Source organism: Kogia breviceps, chromosome 1 (genome assembly GCF_026419965.1).
Source record: "Kogia breviceps isolate mKogBre1 chromosome 1, mKogBre1 haplotype 1, whole genome shotgun sequence".
Classification (NCBI taxonomy): Eukaryota; Metazoa; Chordata; class Mammalia; order Artiodactyla; family Physeteridae; genus Kogia; species Kogia breviceps.
The window spans coordinates 166,826,589-166,843,795 of NC_081310.1; the positions used below are offsets into that span (position 1 = coordinate 166,826,589).

General features: G+C 59.5%; 1 protein-coding gene across 8 annotated transcripts in view; it reads right to left on the reverse strand.

Annotated features, from left to right (window-relative positions):
- PTPRF (protein tyrosine phosphatase receptor type F) overlaps positions 1–17,207 on the reverse strand; it is an 86,916-nt gene that overhangs the window by 28,383 nt on the left and 41,326 nt on the right. For 4 of the 8 annotated variants that reach the window (XM_067009518.1, XM_067009509.1, XM_067009505.1 and 1 more), the window contains exons 7-12: positions 16,079–16,096; positions 13,192–13,302; positions 3,484–3,753; positions 1,394–1,975; positions 1,037–1,173; positions 443–587 (exon numbers count right to left, since the gene is read on the reverse strand). In XM_067009518.1, the coding sequence (XP_066865619.1) occupies positions 443–587; positions 1,037–1,173; positions 1,394–1,975; positions 3,484–3,753; positions 13,192–13,302; positions 16,079–16,096 (1,263 nt within the window). The remainder of the gene's footprint in view (positions 1–442; positions 588–1,036; positions 1,174–1,393; positions 1,976–3,483; positions 3,754–13,191; positions 13,303–16,078; positions 16,097–17,207) is intronic. The other 4 variants (XM_067009521.1, XM_059062928.2, XM_059062920.2 and 1 more) reach the window with 1 other exon arrangement.

Here is a 17,207-nt window from a genome sequence, read left to right on the forward strand (position 1 = left end):
TTGCGTGGCTCACACAGATTCTCATGGAGGGGGCAAGAGGTAGGAATATGGGTAACAGGGAGATGAGATGCGGGGATATGGGGAGGGAAGACGCCCACCAAAGCAGGTCTGGGACACAGTGAGCACAGTGGTCCCTCCACTGAGGGTGGCCCAGGGCGCTAGTGTGACCAGCACAGAGCGGGTGGAAGGAGGGGAAGAATCAGAGACATAGAACTTACCTGGGTGGGGGTGGGGCTGAGGGAGGGCAGGAGTCGGGCAGGGAGCAGCGAGGGCAGCAGCCGCCTGGATGCAGACTAGAGGGTACTTACCTGTCCCTCACTTGGGGTCCAGACTGAGCCCAGGGCCCAGCAGATCTGACCACCCACCTGGTCGAAGGGAAGGGGTATGTGTGTGTCCATGTCCCGCCCAGCCGTAGAAGACAGTGGCCCCGGGAGACACTCACTGGATTGTGCTGTGCGAGCCTCAATGGTCGGGGTGAAGACGCCCACCCCCATCTCGGAGTGGGCAGCCAGCTGGAAGCGGTATAGGGTGTCGGGCTTCAGGTCCTCTACAGTGTAGGAGGAGGTGGGGTCGAAGGTCACCTTTTGCTGGAAGAGCAAAGGAGCACTCACTGACTGCCCTGACCTAAAAGGTCACTCAGAGGGCACCCCCAACATGGGCTGAAGCTGATCCCTGGGGACCCACCGTGGCTGCAGGGCTGGCTCCCTGCCACGTGGCCACCTGGACCACGCAAGGGCACCTCACCGACCACATGGCCATGGGAACACCAGGGATACGTGGCCCCAGGGAACTTTAAGGCTCTACTGGAGCCACGTGAGCACAGAGCCTAGGAGACCCAGGACAGACCTAGGGCCTTTGTCCCTGGCACAGGGGTGACAAAGACTACAGAACCACACAGGCCACATGGGCCCCAGAGCCTCAAGGGGCTGTGCCCACACAACCACAGAAATCGAGAAGAGCCTGCCTGGGTGAGCCCACCATAGATCGCCAAGGACCAGGCGGAGCCCTGCCGCCTCTGGCCCTGCTGAGCGCTCACCTGCTGGCCCGCGTCCTCCGCCGCCCAGTACACCAGCTCGTACTTGATGATCCGCTCCTGCGGAGGCAGCAGCCACGAGAGCTGGATCCTGGTGTCGGAGTCCGCGTCGGCCTGGAAGTCCGCGGGCTGGGCGGGCACTGCAACACCCCGTGCCCGGCGCCGTCAGCCTCGCCCGTCACCCCGAGGGCAGGGGCACCCAAGGGGAAGGAGGCAGGGGAAGTCAGGGTCTCACCCCCGTGCCCGCCCCGCCTTCCCCAGTGGCCGTGTGGGCAGACACGGGCCGCAAGCTCGTGGCTGAGGGAGGCGCTGCCGCCCAGCCCTGCCCACCCCAGGTCTGCCCGGCCAGCCAGCGCCTACCTCCCTGCTGTGTCTTGACCTGGATGGTGGGGCTTGGGGGGCCGTCACCCACGGCGGTGAAGGCCAGCACGCGCAGGCTGTAGGTGATGCCGGGCAGCAGGCTGCCCACGGTGGTGAGGAGCCCGGCGTCCGTGTTGTGCTTGTGCCAGGCGCTCAGGGGGCGGCGGGAGTCGGGGGTGTAGTAGACACGGTAGCCCCGCACCAGGCCGTTGGGCTCCTCAGGCGGCTCCCACTGCACCAGCATGGTGCTGGCGCTCAGCATTCGCGCCTGCACGCGGCGCGGGGGGCTGGAGGGCGCCTGCTCCCCCGTGCGCGCCCGCACCGCCTCGCTGGGGGGCCCGCGCCCGATGCTGTTCACTGCCAGCACGCGGAAGGCGTACTCCGAGAAGGGGCTGAGGCCGCCGATGCTGTAGCGGGTGGTGGCCACGCCGTCCACCTCCTGGAAGGGGCCCTCCGCACCCGCTGGACGGTACTGGATGCCGTAGTAGGACACGGGCTCTGAGTTCCCAGAGTCCCAGGTCAGGGTGACACTGGTGGCAGTTGTCTCTGTCACCACAAGGTCAATCGGAGGCTTCGGCAGAGCTGGGGACAAAGTGGAAAGCTCAGGGCTGCCTGAGGTCATGACCCCAGGAGCCAACCCTGCCCTTGGGATTCATCCAACTGGAGTGTGGTTGAGCCCCACAGCCCACCCTGAAGAATGGCCTGGAAGGCCCTTGTTGACCTCTGAGTTCACTTACTGGGGGCTGGTGGCCTTGGGTCATTCACTGTCTACCCAAGTCACTTCTAGGACTCCTTGGATCCTCACATCAGCCCTGGTGACTCATCTAACTAACAGACCCAGAGGGGGCCTGCCCGGGCCCCATGCAGATGGGAGGCTGGGGAGCAGAGATCTCTGCCTCTGCAGCATGTCTGGGCTCCTCCACTGGCAAGAATGTGTAACAGGGGCTGGGAGAGGGAAGATACTTCCTCAGGGAATGGCCCTGGATTTGAGAAAGGGTGACGGGCTACTGGCCCCACAGACCAGGTGGCTTGGCTCAAACTGAAGGCGAGGTCCCAGGTCCACAGCCAATCACTCAACAAATAATACTGAGTGCCGACTCTGCCAGGCACTGTGCTAGGGCTGAGGACACACTGTCACACAGTCACGTCCCTGCTCTCGTGGGGTTTACACTCCAGCGTAAGAGAGAAATGATCAGTGAGTTCTGGTATGGGTAAGGACAGCAGAAAGCAGGGTGCTGAGATGGAGAAAAATCCAGGGGTGTTCCTGGATGGGGTGATTGGGGAAAGCTTCACAGAACTGAGACCTGGAGAGCGAGATGGAGCCAGCGATGGCAAGGGAGGGGTGAGGGCACGGCGAAACTGAGGACCGTCAGCCTGCTCGGTTCATGGCAGTGAAGATCCTGGTCTTTATCCTAAAAGCAGCGGGAAGCCACTGGAAGGTGTTTCTCCCTTTCTTTAAAGGAGGTAACATGATCCTGCTTTTTTTACCTTTTGAAAAAGATGATTCCAGCTGCAGAATGGGGGGTGTGTTGGAAGGGAGAGTGGAAGCAGGACACCCCAAGGAGTCTGCTCTACATGTGCCTGTCCCATGGCTCCGGGTGGGGAGAACCCACCCTCCTTGGCTACTGTTTCTCATCCTTCTTGCCAGAAGGCTGGTAAAGCCGAGGGCCTGGTGCTATGTAGTGGTTAGAGTGGTGTGCGGTGGAATCAGACGCCCAGGGTTCAAGTCCCTGCTCCATCATTTACCTCCGTGTGACCCTGCACCTCAGTTTCCTAACTTAAAAAATAAAATCGGGACGAGAGCACCTATCTCCAAGCGTGACACCACCTGAACAAAATCATCTTTGCTTACTAACCAGCACAGCGTCTGTCCCCAGGGACCCAACACTTGTTAGCTACAATGATTAAGATAATTTCTGACAGAAATCCCCCCTCCCTCCACCAACTAAGGGCCAGGAGGACCCTGAGGCCGGGCACCAGGAGAGCAACGACCCTCAGCCCTGCCTGTGCCCCGGCAGCCACACTCGCCTGCCGTGTCCCCTGCTATAGGGAAGGCCACGGGCCACGGCAGGCACGCCAGTGGCACTCACCTTTCACAGTGACCTGGGCCGTGGCCTCAATCATGCCCAGCGAGGAGATGGCCACGCAGGTGTAGTTGGCGGAGCGCACCACGTTGCTGAGCTCCAGCACGTTGCGGCCGACCGGCATCTCATCCTCCTTGGTGAGCTCCTCGGCCCCCATCATCCACTTCACATAGGGCATGGGTGCACCCACGGCGACGCACGTCAGGTTCACGCTGCCGCCCGGCATCACCTCCTGGCTGCTGGGAGGGATGGAGAAACGAGGAGCCACGCGGCGCACTGCGGGAGGAGGGAGAGAGGCACTCACAGCCCGGGCAGGACACGCGGGGGGATGCAAGGGCAGGGGCCCCTCATCCAGGAAGCCCCTCTCATCAGAGCCAAGCCCACCTCAGAGACAGGAGGGGCGGAGTCCCTGGGTCCCAGCTGACCAACTCCCACCCCGCTCTCAGGGACTGTCTGAAACACGAGAGATTCCACAAGCAAGCTCCCATTTTACAGCCTAGGAAACTGAGGCCCAGGGTCACACAGGGACTCTCACTGCAAGGCCTTGTCAGGGCCACATCCCAGCTCGCCTTCCAGTGCCTGCCCCTACCTGCTCCTGACCCCCCAGGGGTCTCCAGAGGGGCTAGCTGGGGCACTAGTGAAAGAGATCCAGGCATCCCAGGGTGGAGGGTCCTCAGAGCATGACTGGGGCAGGGCAGAGGGTCAGCCTGGAAGTGACACGGCCACCCTCTCTCGAGCCACTGCCTCCAGCCCCAGACCACAGTCCCAGGGGAAGAGATGAGGGCAGTGGCATGACCACCTGCCAGGCCCTCAGCCACGCTCAAGGCACAGCCTGAGAACCCAGGAGTAGGGGCGGCCTCCAGGAGGGACTGGGCAGGGCTTTGGGTTCGGGGCGGGCCAGGGACGTGGTCCGCGGGCAGGATGGGCATGACGATGGCAGTAACATGATGAGGGTGCCAAGCAGACGGCCTTCAGCACCAATGAACGAGGATCTCAAGGGGGAGGGTGGCTGTGCTTGGCCACGACCTCCGGCCTTGGGCTCCCCGGGTCAGAAGCTGTTCTGAGCCTCTCAGTTCAAGGTGCAGCCTGGACCCCCCCCCAACCCCCTGCCAAAATCACAAGCTCGGCACAGACTTTTGGAACATGCAGAGGGAGGGAGGGCAGGCAAGACCTAGCCGTGGGCAGGCATGCTTGGCATGCAGACGGGGCATGCAGCTGGTGGGCAGAGGCTGGGGTGTGTCCTTCCTGGGCACCCCTACACATGGGGCTGGAGAAGGCAGGCAGCGAGCCTAAGAGGCCAGAGGGGACCACTCAGAGTGTGGGTCTCTGAGGGCCCTTGCTGGGGAGCCCAGGCATGCGAAGGACCCGTGGTGCTACATTGAGAGCACCTCCAACCACAAGTGCCAGACTGCTGCTCGCACGGCCCAAAAGCACAGAATCAGAGCTCAAGGTAACTGCAGACACCACCTGCTCCAACCTATAACCTCGTTACACAGGGGTCAAAGTGGCAGCCCACAGACCAGACACCCAGCAAATCACCAGGTCCTACTAATGCACCACCTAAAATATCTTTCAAATTCTAATTTCTCTGCAAGTCCACAGGTGACTGCCACCTCCAAAGTCCAAGCCACCATTCTTCCCTGGATTGCTGCACCAGGTTCTCCTCGGCTCCTCCTGCCTTGCTGTCGCCCTCTGGGCCCCCGACCCCGAAACGGGCCCTCCACAAACAGCTGGCACAAATCCAAATCTGCTCATATCACCCCCATGTTAAAATCTCCCGCATCGAGTTTTAAAGGACTCCTCAGCCCAGACTACACCTTCCTCCGCCCCTGCCTCGTCCAAGGCCTCCAGACAGAACCAAAGCACTGCCAGTGCCCCAGCGGGCCAGGCATGACCGCCACCAGGGGCTGGGTCTACTTCCCTCTGTGCCCCAGGCTCACTGGGCTCTCAGTGTGTCCCATGGGTGTCTAGTGTTATGCCTCCCCCTAGAATCGGCATCCTCATCTTCTTAGGAGAACCATCTCTACCCCCACTCTCGGTTCTTGGGGTACATGACCCAGATCTGGCTAATGAGATAGAGCCTCCGGACTGCTGTGAAAACTATTAGACAAATGCCCATCCAAACTGTTCAAATATCTGGATCCAGGCCTGCCTGACACCAAATCTGCTTCTACGTTTTTAGGTTTTTTTTTTTTTTTTTTTTTTTTTTTTGCGGTAAGCGGGCCTCTCACTGTTGTGGCCTCTCCCGTTGCAGAGCACAGGCTCAGTGGCCATGGCTCACGGGCCCAGCCTCTCCACGGCACGTGGGATCTTCCCGGACCGGGACACGAACCCGTGTCCCCCACATCGGCAGGCGGACTCTCAACCACTGCGCCACCAGGGAAGCCCCGTTTTTAGTTTTGTAAGACAAAAGTTTCCTTGCTGCGATTAAGCTGATAGTAGTGGGCTTCTGTCATCTGTCCTAAAGCTGGGAGTGTACACTGAATGACAACAGCACATTACAGGTAGAGCAGTGCTGTGCGGCAGGGAACAGGTGGATCCTGGGGACGTGACTGGCAGGAAGAAGCCACGACAAAGAGCCTCCCTTGAGCACTCCCCGCAAATGGCACAAGGGTGAGGCTGGGAGGCATGTACACGGTGCAGGCACTCCCTGGGCTCTGGCGCTGAGCCTGGGGGGCAGGCCACGGAGGAGAGGCAGGCCTGCTGGTGAAGGCACAGCCCTGGCTCGAGCAGAAAGGCACAGCGGTCTTAACTAAGTGAAGACTCTCCTCTCGGCCAGTGGCTGCCCCATCTCCTCCTTGTTCATAGGAATCCATATGGGGTTGGCGGAAGGAAACCACTCTTGAGCAATCTCCTATGTGCTGCAGGTTTCCACTCTGTGGATGCTAGCACCTCCCAGTTACAGACGGGGGAACTGACTGAAGACTGACACTTCGGGGACGTGCCCGAGTTTATACACGTACTAGAGTAGGTCTGTGGGATGAAAAAGCTCACGCCCCTTTGAGGCCCGGCTCACAAGGCTGAAAAGAGAGACCTAGGAGGCTCCACGAAGAAGCTTCTGGGTCAGCCGAGGCTGCCAGAAGACACTTTCCAGTTGACATGAGGATGGGCCTTGAGCCTATGTCAGGTCACAGCTGCAAGCTTGACTGTGGTCAGTGGCAGAATCTTGGGACCTGATCATGTCCCTGGACATAAGAACAAAGAGCCCCAGAAGGAAGGAAGTAGGTCCTTGGCCGATAAACCTCGGGTCCCAAGCTAAGCAGTGCAGGAAACTGACTGGGCTTTACCTCAAACAGTCCTGGAGGACAGGGTTTTCTGTGCCACTGCCAGGAAACGGAGGCCTTTTGGGAACTAACATCGAGAAGAGTTTTGTTTTTACTTTTAATTTTCCCCCTCCTAGATGCAGGTGGAAGGGAGAACCCCAGGGGCTAAGGTGAGTGAGAGGTAAGATATGACCCTTGGGGTCATCCGTAGCACCACGCAAGGGCCTCAAGCCCAGGGACTCCTGGAAGGCACACCATGGCAGGGCGCCACCCTTCATGCTTTCACAGGGATACACAGCCACACGTGAGGAGCCTGGACACGGTTTCCCACAGCTCAGACTCATCTTCCCCACAGTGTGAGGGAGGTCAGGGTAGGTCCACAGGGGGAGGGTGGGGGCAACAGAGGCGAGAGACTACCTCCTGGGACCCCGAGTGCCCATGGGGGCCCGCAGCTGGGACCTGCCTGGATGGCCACCCCCATCCCAAGAGCCAGGGGTGGCTGGCGTCTCCCTGCAACAGTCCCACCGCCACTCCTCCCGCTGTCACAGACACAAGGCCTCCCAAACGGGCAGGACTCGCCAGGGACTCGGTCTATTGACAGAAGCAACAGCAGGGAAGGAAAACCAGAGCCGGGGAAAAATGCACTTAGGGTCTAATCTTGAGCTCCAACAATGCCGGTCTATTACCGTTCCCCGTGCATCCTCAAGAGCTGACATTTTATAGACAATTTCCAAAACAGGGCCTTGCCATTGCTGGATTATATTCCAGCTGTAACTTTTAAGTCTAATAATTGGGGCTGACAACCCGCTATGACATGGCAGAGTGGCACCCGGAGGCATCAGCATTCAGTGGGGCGACAGCCTAACCGATCTGCATTCACTCGTGGAAATTTCTCTGATGAAAATATAACACAGCATTCAGGAGGGGATAAGGGGCAGGATCCACTGTATCAAGATAAAATAACTCTTTAATAAATAACCTTGTGGCTGCCTCAGAGCAGTAATTAAATACCGGCGCACTCAGCACACAGTTTTAAGTAAAGCTGCAAAAATGTAAGATGGAATTATCAGCGCCAAACAAATTACCAGCCGGGAAAATCCCCCCGGAATATTTAGAAACTCATTTATGCCTTCCCATTAAATATTTGTGTACATGCTTATTTTTGGTGGGACCACGGACGGGGAGAAGAAGGGACAAGGGACTAGGAGGGTGGGGGAAGGGGTGCAGGGGCAGGCGGCTGCAGGCTGGGCTCTCTCTGCTGATGACTGTTTTCTGAACCGACCTGGCAGATCTGCCCCGTCAGCGAAATGGTGTAACTGAAATGCCCCAGAGCTCAGGAGTGCATATGGATGGATGCTCAGGGCTGATATCTGAGCCAGGCCACAGCCCTCCTCCTAACTGGCTCCCTCTCCCTCGTGGAGGAAACTCAAGCCGCAGAGAGAATGCAACAGGGGACCAGGTGGCCTGGGTCTGCTCCCTGGGGCTTAGCCCAAAGCCCAGTAGACAGAAGAACCTCCTCTGACCACTCAGGCCATGTGACACAGGAAGGACCGCTAGCCCCTACTGCTGGTCCCAGGACTGGAGGTAGGGGCCTGGCCCTGGGGGTGTGAGACTGCTCTGGAATGGGATGGTGGAGTCTCTAAGAAGCGCTCCCCAAACTGCAGCTGGGCCAGGGCGTCTTGTAGGCTCCCACATGGGCCTCCCTAAATGGCAGTTGACCATTCAGTCAGGTGTGAGCTCCTGCTCTGAATGCCCAGCATCCAGCATGGGACTGAGGAAGTGCCAGCTGTCTGGGGGGCTCGGACAGAGAGAAGGGTCTGGGGCAGGTGCGAAGACCCTCATTTGGATCTGGTCGGAGACGGAAAAGACAAGTCACTGGGAAGACTTCTTCAGTGAGCCAAGATGGTGCCACCCACCCAGCACCCCAGACCCTAAACTCAGTAGGCAGAGCAAGGCTGTTGCCCATCCAGCCTGGGAGAGGGGCTCAAGGACAGCGCAGACTCTGTAGGACTTTTGCCCTGTGCTGCAGGATCTTGAGGGGTGAGCTCATTCTCCATTAGCCTCTCCCCTTCATCTTCCCAGTGGTTTCGACTGAGCTTGGACAAATGTGGATTTTAGGTGAGGGGGATTGTGGAAGGCCCCACAGGTATGCATAAAGCCCTACAGCTCTTACTGCTCTCACAACCACTCCTGAGCTCCACCTGGAGCAGAGAGCTGGTCTGGCCTGGGCACAAAGGCCGGGCCCAGTCTCGTGCCATGCACCATGCCCACCTGACCTCCCCAGCAGGGGAGCCCAGCTAAGGGGACATGCAGACACGTGGGGTTTCAGGGACCCAAGCAGCAGAAACATGCGGGGCAGGGGGGCCTGCCCACCCACCACTGGTCCTGCCCGTCTGCCGCCCAAACAGTGGAGCGCAGAGCCCGACGGGCGGGCAGGCCTGACTGGGGCCTGAGGAGCTGACCGAGCCCGCTGTTCCCTACGGACGGGAGCGTCCCGTCGATGGGCGAACTGTAGATGGATAAGAAGTGAAAAGGACCAACCTTCTCGCTGATCTGAGAGATGAGAGTTTGGGTTGATGGCAGAGTGCGATGAGGATGAGGAGGAAATAAAAAAAAGACAAGGAGAAACACAGAGAGAGTAAAAACAGGCCAACCTTCATCTGCCCACACAGCACGGAAACGAGACAAGACTCTCGTGCCCCTCGCACACGCATGTGCCCGCAGGTGCGCGCGGACCACGCCGCTCACGAAAGACTCAGGACTCATGGAGGACACGGCGGACAGGGCTGCGTCCCGCTGGCAGGCACTAGGTGCCAAGGGTGGGACAGGGAGGGGCGGGAGTGGGGCACAGGCAGGCCCCCATGCCTCACGCGCACTTCAAGGCTCGGACAGACCCAGTGAGCTGGGTTCTGGGGTCAGGGCCCACCCAGCCCACAAACCCACCAAGGCACATGGGCCACTAGAACCCCGCCACCTTGAGGCAGCCCCACGCTGTGTGGCACCAGAGTGTGAGCAGCTGGTCTGGGGGCCTGTGGGGAGAAAGGCCGTGGAGGCATCGCCCTGTTTAGAGACAGCTGTGGCCCAGCGGCCAGGTCCCTGCAGAGAAGGGGGAAGGGTGGGGGCAGGTAGGCCAGGCTCTGTGGGAGGCGTGGCTCCTCCCTGGTGCCTGGCAGCTGTGTGTCCTAATTGCTGGAGAAGAGAGACGCTGTGGATGGAAGGAGAGAGTGAGTCACTGGGGGAGGGAGTCGGACGGAGAGAGGTTGGTCCACCCAGCACGCCTGGGCCTGCTAGACTGTGGGTGGAGCTGCGGGCAACTGTGAGCAAAGTCAGACAAAACTGGGTGATAAAGGCCCAACACTGCTATCCCCACAGCGGAAGCAGCTCCGGACTGTGTGCCCGGCACTGGGCTAGGAGCGTTACATGCACGGTCCCATGAAATGCAGCAACTGCTGGTCTCAGAGAGACAACGGGAGCCCTGACTCTGGGGGACACAGGGACGTGAGGTGGACACTGAAGCCAAATCCGAGGAGGAGACAAGGCCTCAGGCCCCGTGGGCACAGCAGAAGACAGAGACGGATGGAGATGACAGCCAGTGCAAGGCTGTCCATCCAGAGCAGTGTTTCTTAACGGGGGGAGGAGGATTCCCCCAAACGACACTGGGCAAGCTCTGGAGACACTGTGAGTTGTGACAAGGGGGTGCTATGGGCACCTCGTGGGTCAGTAAACATCCCACAATGCCCAGGACAGCCCCACACAGCTAAGGGTTACTGGGCCCCAAATGTCAATGGAGCTGGAGTCCACATTGACCCGGATGCTGAGGTTCCTGATGGCTGGAGCCCAGTGGGGGCCTCCCGGTGGCTGCTGCTTGGCTGGGAGGCAGGGAGGCACAGGCCAGTGGGCAGGCCAGCACTGGGGGTTTCTCCATGCATGGACCACCCACAAGCAGGGTTCAGGATACAGTATTCGTGGCCAGTACCACAGAGGCTGTGCCAGAGGAGCTGGGGTTGATGGGCCCTCAGCACTGCTGGGGGCAGAAAGCAGGGGCTTTACTAGGACTGTGATGAGGAGGGGGTGGACCCCAGAGGCCAGGGTCCTAGGAGCAGGGCTTTCTAGGTGTCTAGAAGTCCAGAGTAAGGCCTGTCCTGAGGCTACAGGGCAAACCGCTCTCTGCAAAGCAGGGCAGGTGCAGATTCATGTGGGGCCTGGTTATGAGGCAGGTCCTAGGGACAGACTTAGAACTGGGCCTTAGACACCAGGGCCCGCAGGAATGTGTGTGTGTGTGCACGTGTCAGAGAGAGGGAGAGACAAGGCAAGTGGGGTTGGGACACCCTGTTTTACAATCCCTAGCAAGTGGGGCTAGAACTAAAGGAACCCCCACATTCCCTGTCCAAAAGCCCTGTGGAAATGGGCCCAGGAAGGCAGTTCAGGAAGACCTGGTGGAAGGGGGGATGGGCCAGAGTCCTGCCTGAGCTCACCACGTGTAGACAGTGGGGTCCCCACAGAGAAGGGTAAGAGGGGCTGCAGGTAAGAGCCTCCTGGTCAGTGCCTGAGCCACCAGCTACAGCAGCAGCCGAGCTCAGCTCATCCAAAGAGACCCACTGTCCTGCCTCAGGGCTAAGGCTGGTGTGATGGTGACTTTGGAGAACTCTGCCCAGCCAAGACGATGATGCCCAGTCCATCCACCTTGTGTCTGGGCCTTCTCCTGCCTCCATATGGCCTCTGCAGCTCTGCCCCAGGAAACGTGCCCACAAGACCACACCCGTGCAGCTTGCTTGGGATGCACAGCAGCTCTGCCACGCCTCTCTTCTCCCTGGTGAAGCCACACGCAGTGAAGGACTTTGTTGCTGAGGCCCGGAACCTCCACATTCTCGAGCCTATGGTCTTTTGGAAGAAGTGCTTGGTCAGGCCCACACGGCAGTCGGAGTGGTCCGGGTGGGAGGAGGCAGGTCTTCGAGGAGGGCTGTTCCAGCTGCTCCTCTCAGAGGGGACGCGTCAGGCCCCTGTGTGCTGGTCAGAAGCTCTGCCTGAAGCAGGGTGGGGGAAGGCTGTGCAATTTATAACACTCATCTTGGCCATTTGGGTGGCTTGCACGCTCCTGGCCTCCATGCCCTGATGCTGCTCCTTAAGACAGGCCCTGGGTCAGCTCAGGGGAGCCTCGAAGAGCAGAACAGCTGAGAAGAGGACCAGTGGGGACCTCCTGTCCCATGCCCCTAATTCCGATGAGGCATCAGCCAGTCTCTGAAGCACAATCGGCCCATCACCTGTGGCCTCTCGGGATCTTGTGCCCTGACACAACACAGCCCCTCAATAAGCACGTGGTTGATGGCCTAATTCTCTCTGCCCTGTCTGACCATGTGGCCCTGAAGAGTGGGACAGGCCACTGCCATTGCCCTGTTCCATGCTTGGCCCTGGGCGGCCAGGCAGACGACACCCTTTGTGAAGCTGCACTAAGCACTTAGCATGATGAAATCATCACTGCAAGGAAACTGCATCCATTTTCCTTTACAAATCCCCGGAGTGGAGACGGTTTCACTTTTAATGATGCCCATCTGTGCGAGAGGGTTAAGCGGGGGGTGGTGGGGGGTGGGAGGGGGTGGGGGGTGGTGGTGGTGGCAGGGGTAGGAGGGGCGCCTAGGGCCCCTCCTGGACACCGTGCACACAAAACCCAGTGTTCTAAGGAAGGGGTAGGTGGCCAGCTTTGGTTCTCCTGGGGCTGTGAGCATAACAGACTGGACAGGCCAAAACAGTCCCCAGACCCTCTCTGCTGGGTACCCGGGCTGGTGAAAGTGTGGGATCCACGAAGTCCCAGCAAGGAACACCTAAAACACATTAGGTGCTCACCTGTAGGGGCTCAAAGCTGCCTCGGCCTGACTCCCTACACAGGGTCCTGGCTGATGACAAAGCGCAGCTGGCTCCTCCTCCAGGAAGGCCCCAGGCAAACCTGGTCAGAAGGCAGGTACACCTGGCCCGGAGCCCACCCTGCTGGAGTGGGCAGGACACACTCAAGGAAGACCAGGCAGGTATGTACACGTTCACACACAGACATTTGTGCCTGCTCTCACATACACATACACATACACACACACACACACACACACACACACACACACACACACACACACACACACGTGCGCGCGCGCACGTCTGCTCGGAAGGCTCTAGACTCCCGCGGGGCTCTGGGCCCATGAGGCAGGACCTACAAGAGATACAAATGCTCCCAAGAGTGTCTGTTTCCCAAAGGGCCTGTGGGAGGAAGGCAAAGTCGGGGCGGATGTTAGGAGCTTGCCCAGTGGGAGCTGCTGCTGCTATGGCCGCTGCAGAAAGAGGTGGAAAGGAAGAGAGACTGGGCCCACGGCAGCCCGGTAAGTCCGCACCAAGGCTCGGGGCAGCAAGCCCAGCAAGGGCAGCTCAGCTCTGTAGAGCCAGGGCTGGGCGCCGCCTGAGTCCTTACCTCGCACATACAGGTTGGCAGGGGCCGAGTAACGTGTGCCTGCGGAGTTGGTCGCCACACACTCGTACTTGCCTTGGTCCGACTCCTCGCTGCTCTCAATTTGCAAGGCACCTGTGGGGACACAAAGAGAACGGTCAGGCCTGCGACCCGAGGAGGGGGGTCTCGACAGCATCTGCGGCTTGCGTTGACCAGATGTTGCAGACATCAGGGCCACACCCCGGCACTGGTGCTGCTTCCGGGAAGCTCTCCCTGACAAGCCCGGAGGCCTCCTGGCCGGAATGGAGGGTCGTGCTCTGGAGCACAATCCCACTCCACGCGTGGTCCAGTCGGGCCTGCTGGCTCGGCCAGGGGCTCCACCCCATCCCCCAATTCCACTGAGTGTCCGCCATGCTCTGGCTGGTACTGGAGCCTGTTTGCCAATGAGCATCCCCATCAGAGCATTGTGGAGCCAGGAGTGGGTGGGACAGCCTGTAGACCGGCTGGCCTGGGACCTCTGAGCGTGCAACTCCCTCCTCGGCAAGACCTGAGGCTCTGCCGCCCACCAGAACCCACAGGAAGGAAGGGGTGGCCCTGGGGGCCCGGTGCCCAGCAGCCTCTGCTCCCAGCACCCCCACACACACACCAGCCCCACCCATTCCGGCTCCTCTCCTCATCCTCGTCCTGCTAAAGTGCTTCGACCCACCACGGCTCCTGCATAATTCAGGAGGCTAATGGAGGATGCAGCTTGCACTCGGGCCAGCGCCCTGAAGGGCTGCTCTGGCCACAGACGGACAGACAGGAGCCTGGACTGGGGATGCCGCTGAAAAGGACGCTCACAGAGGGTGGAGGAAAGGGCTGGAGCCACTCCTGGCAGTTCCAGGCCAGGGAGGCCGAGGTGAAGGCGGGGTGGGAGATGGGGGTGAAACCGGCCGACTTGGCCACCTCCAGCCCTGGCAGTAAATGCCTGAGAACTCTGCTGGTGAGAGCACATCGGACAAGCCGTCTGTGACAGGGAACATCCCGAGGCACCGGCAACGCCCACTCCCTGGAACAAGCCGACGGACAATCACACCCACACAGGACGGTCCAATGGACAGTTAACAACCCCACAGGACACAGCCTGACAAAAACCACTGCCTGCAGACCTACCCCTCCCAGAGCCCAGGCCGGCTGACAGTCACACCCACACAGGACACACACAGAACTGCCTGACCCCACCTGACCTGACCTGACCGGAGCCACTAGAAGGGTTCCAGGCCACGCTCTCATGGCTCGGGCCCCAGGGGAGGGCCACTGCATCTGAGCTACAGCCCCTTCACCACCCAGACCTGGGGCAGCAGGAGGGGCGTGAACATCCAAAGGGCTAGGAGCTGGAGGTGGGGAGAGGGGTGCCCAGGCTGGGCCCTGATACCAAGGGGAAAAAGGGCTGGCCTGCTCTGTGGTCCTGGGCAGCCCTCCTCACCAGCATCAGGGAGTGTGAGGGCCCAGGGCCTGTGCCAAATACCCATCTCCTGCAAGAACAGCCCCGATGGGCACTCAACAGGTCATGTTTATGGGATGGATGGACGCTGTCACAGAAAATGTTCATTCAAGCAAGTGGGGCTCAGGGCCCTGGCCAGAGGGAGGGGGGCTATATATATCAAGGTCAGCTCAGCTGGGGTTAGCGGGAGTCCTGGCAGCTGGTGCCACAGGCGGGAGCAGGGAGTGGTACCTGGGTGGGATCCCTGCTGGGGGAGGAGGCTCCCCTGCACTGAGAGCCAGGACTGGTCAAGGGACCCAACACAGACCCTGAGCCTACTGCACACAGAGACCCCCAAATCTGGAACCAAGACCAAGACCCAGCAGCGGGGGCACTGAAGAGTCAGCATAGGCTGAGAGGATGGGCGGGGGCATCCGGAGGCTGAGTCCTGGCCTCAGCGGGTGATGGACAAGATGCACCCCAGGGGAGCAGCTGCTCCAACCAGCCACATCTTCTGTTCCAAGAGCAGCCTGGCCCTAAACTCTGAGGGTCTAGATGTGCCCAAGAATACTGAATAAAAGCATTATGGAAGCAACCATTTTACAGGGTGCCTGCTCTGGGCCAGACACTGCCCAAATCCTCTTCCTCTCCTCTAATCCTCACGACCCCGTGAGGGAGGTGGGGCCCTGGCCCTGACTTAAAGAAGAGGAAACAGACTTCTGAGAGAGAAATTGAGGTTTTGAAGGAGTTGAGGTGAGTCAAACTCGAACCGGACCTTTGAGTACAGTCCGGGCTTGGAACCGCAGAACGTAGGGTCCTGCTGCATGAAAGCAGCTGGGGCCGATAGGTCAGGGGTTCAGGCTACCTAGGATCCTATTTATTTCTGTTGTCATCCCAGCCTCTACATTAAAGTCTTAACTGCGCGTCCCTCCTAGCGTTTGCTGAGCTGGGGGATTTACAGGGGGATCCTTATTCTGCTACAGGGCTGGGATGTTAACGGGGAAGTTAGTAATAATGGAGGGCCCAAGACAAAGAAGGTTCTCAAGAGGGAAGGCAAGGCTTGGTCATGCTCCCCCACCTCGTGGGAAGACTTTATGTCTCTGGCCAGCCTTGAGGACCAGAGCCTGGCTTCCCTGCAGGAGCCAACAGAGTCCCTTCTGTGGGGCTGGCCTAGAAGGCCTGGGCAGTTGGGCTTCCAGCCCCAAGACAGGGATGAGCCGAGTATCTCCACAATCCAGACTTGCAATGGATGAGTCACAGGAGGGGATGGCTGAGAGTGGATGTGTGTGGTGGCCGGTGGTGCTGAAGGGGCTGGAGCTGGAGATGAGGAGGCTGGAGAGGTCGGGATGGGGATGCGGGAGGTGACGGACGGGACTGGACGGGATGGAGTGGTGGTGACGGCGTGGCGGCGAGGCGTGGTGTGGCGAGATGCACGGACAGCATTCTTACCTCTGATTGGTGAACCACCTGGCGAGGTAATTTGAATGCAAATAAGATCAGAGAGAAGCATTAGTACAAAAGGAAGGAAAGCCAAATCAGATAAAATAAAACATGAGAGAGGGCCTTAAATATACAGAGAAGTTGAGGCGTGGCTTAGGTGTGAGCAAGCACCAGGCTGCGTGTAGGCAAAGCTGTGTTCCCCAGGTCGCTGGCACGGCTCTGAGGAGGGGGAGGCTGAGGCTGGGCCAGCAGGGCTGGGGGTGCCAGGAATCAGGGTGGTGAGTCAGGGCTCCTGCAGACTCCTCCGGCTGAGCTCAGTGGAAGGGCAAGGTGAAGAGAAGAGGCTATAACCCCACCCTGCAGGGCTCCCCAGATTCCACAGGTGAGTAGGATTTCAAAACAGTGCACTCACCCAAAGCAGGGCATTTAAGCAGACCAAAGAAAGGGCTAAAGGGAGAGCTCACCTCAGGCTATCACCAGACCAGCCCTCCACAAACACACACACCAGCCCCCTACTCACCACCTGGTGGCAGACCCCTGTAAAGCCACCTGACCTTGCTAAAAACTGACTGACTGCAGAGACCCCCCCACCTGATTGGTGAGAGCCAGGGGCCATTCCCTGCCCCCGCCCCTTGCCTGTTCATTGCCTTGTAATCCTGGGAATCAGCAGCCTAGAGAGCCAGATGCTCACCCTGCAAATGCCTGGTGTGGGGCCATTATAAGGTCTGGACCCGCTCCCTTCCCAACAGGGACCCTCTCTTCTACCACTGCCCCATCCAGAGGAGTGAGGGGCCTGTGGGCAGGCCCAGGTCAGCCCCGTCCACCCTGCCTTTCTCTGCCCACTTCTGGGGAGGGAAGTGTGCAGGGAGACAAACACTGGTTACTATCTCATTGAACCTGAAGACAGCCACTTAGGAGGAATTATCCATCTCAGCAAGAATGAGGAAACAGAGGCTGAGGAACATTAAGTGCCCAAAGCCGAAGGTCACACAGCTTATGAGGTGGCAGGAACTAACCAGGTCTGGCTCACAGCCTTCCCACTGGACACAGAGGCTGGAGACAAGGCCAAGGCAGATGCTGGGACCTGGGCTGTGTGCAAGGCACGCAGAGGCTGTCCAGGAAGAACCATCATCACCGT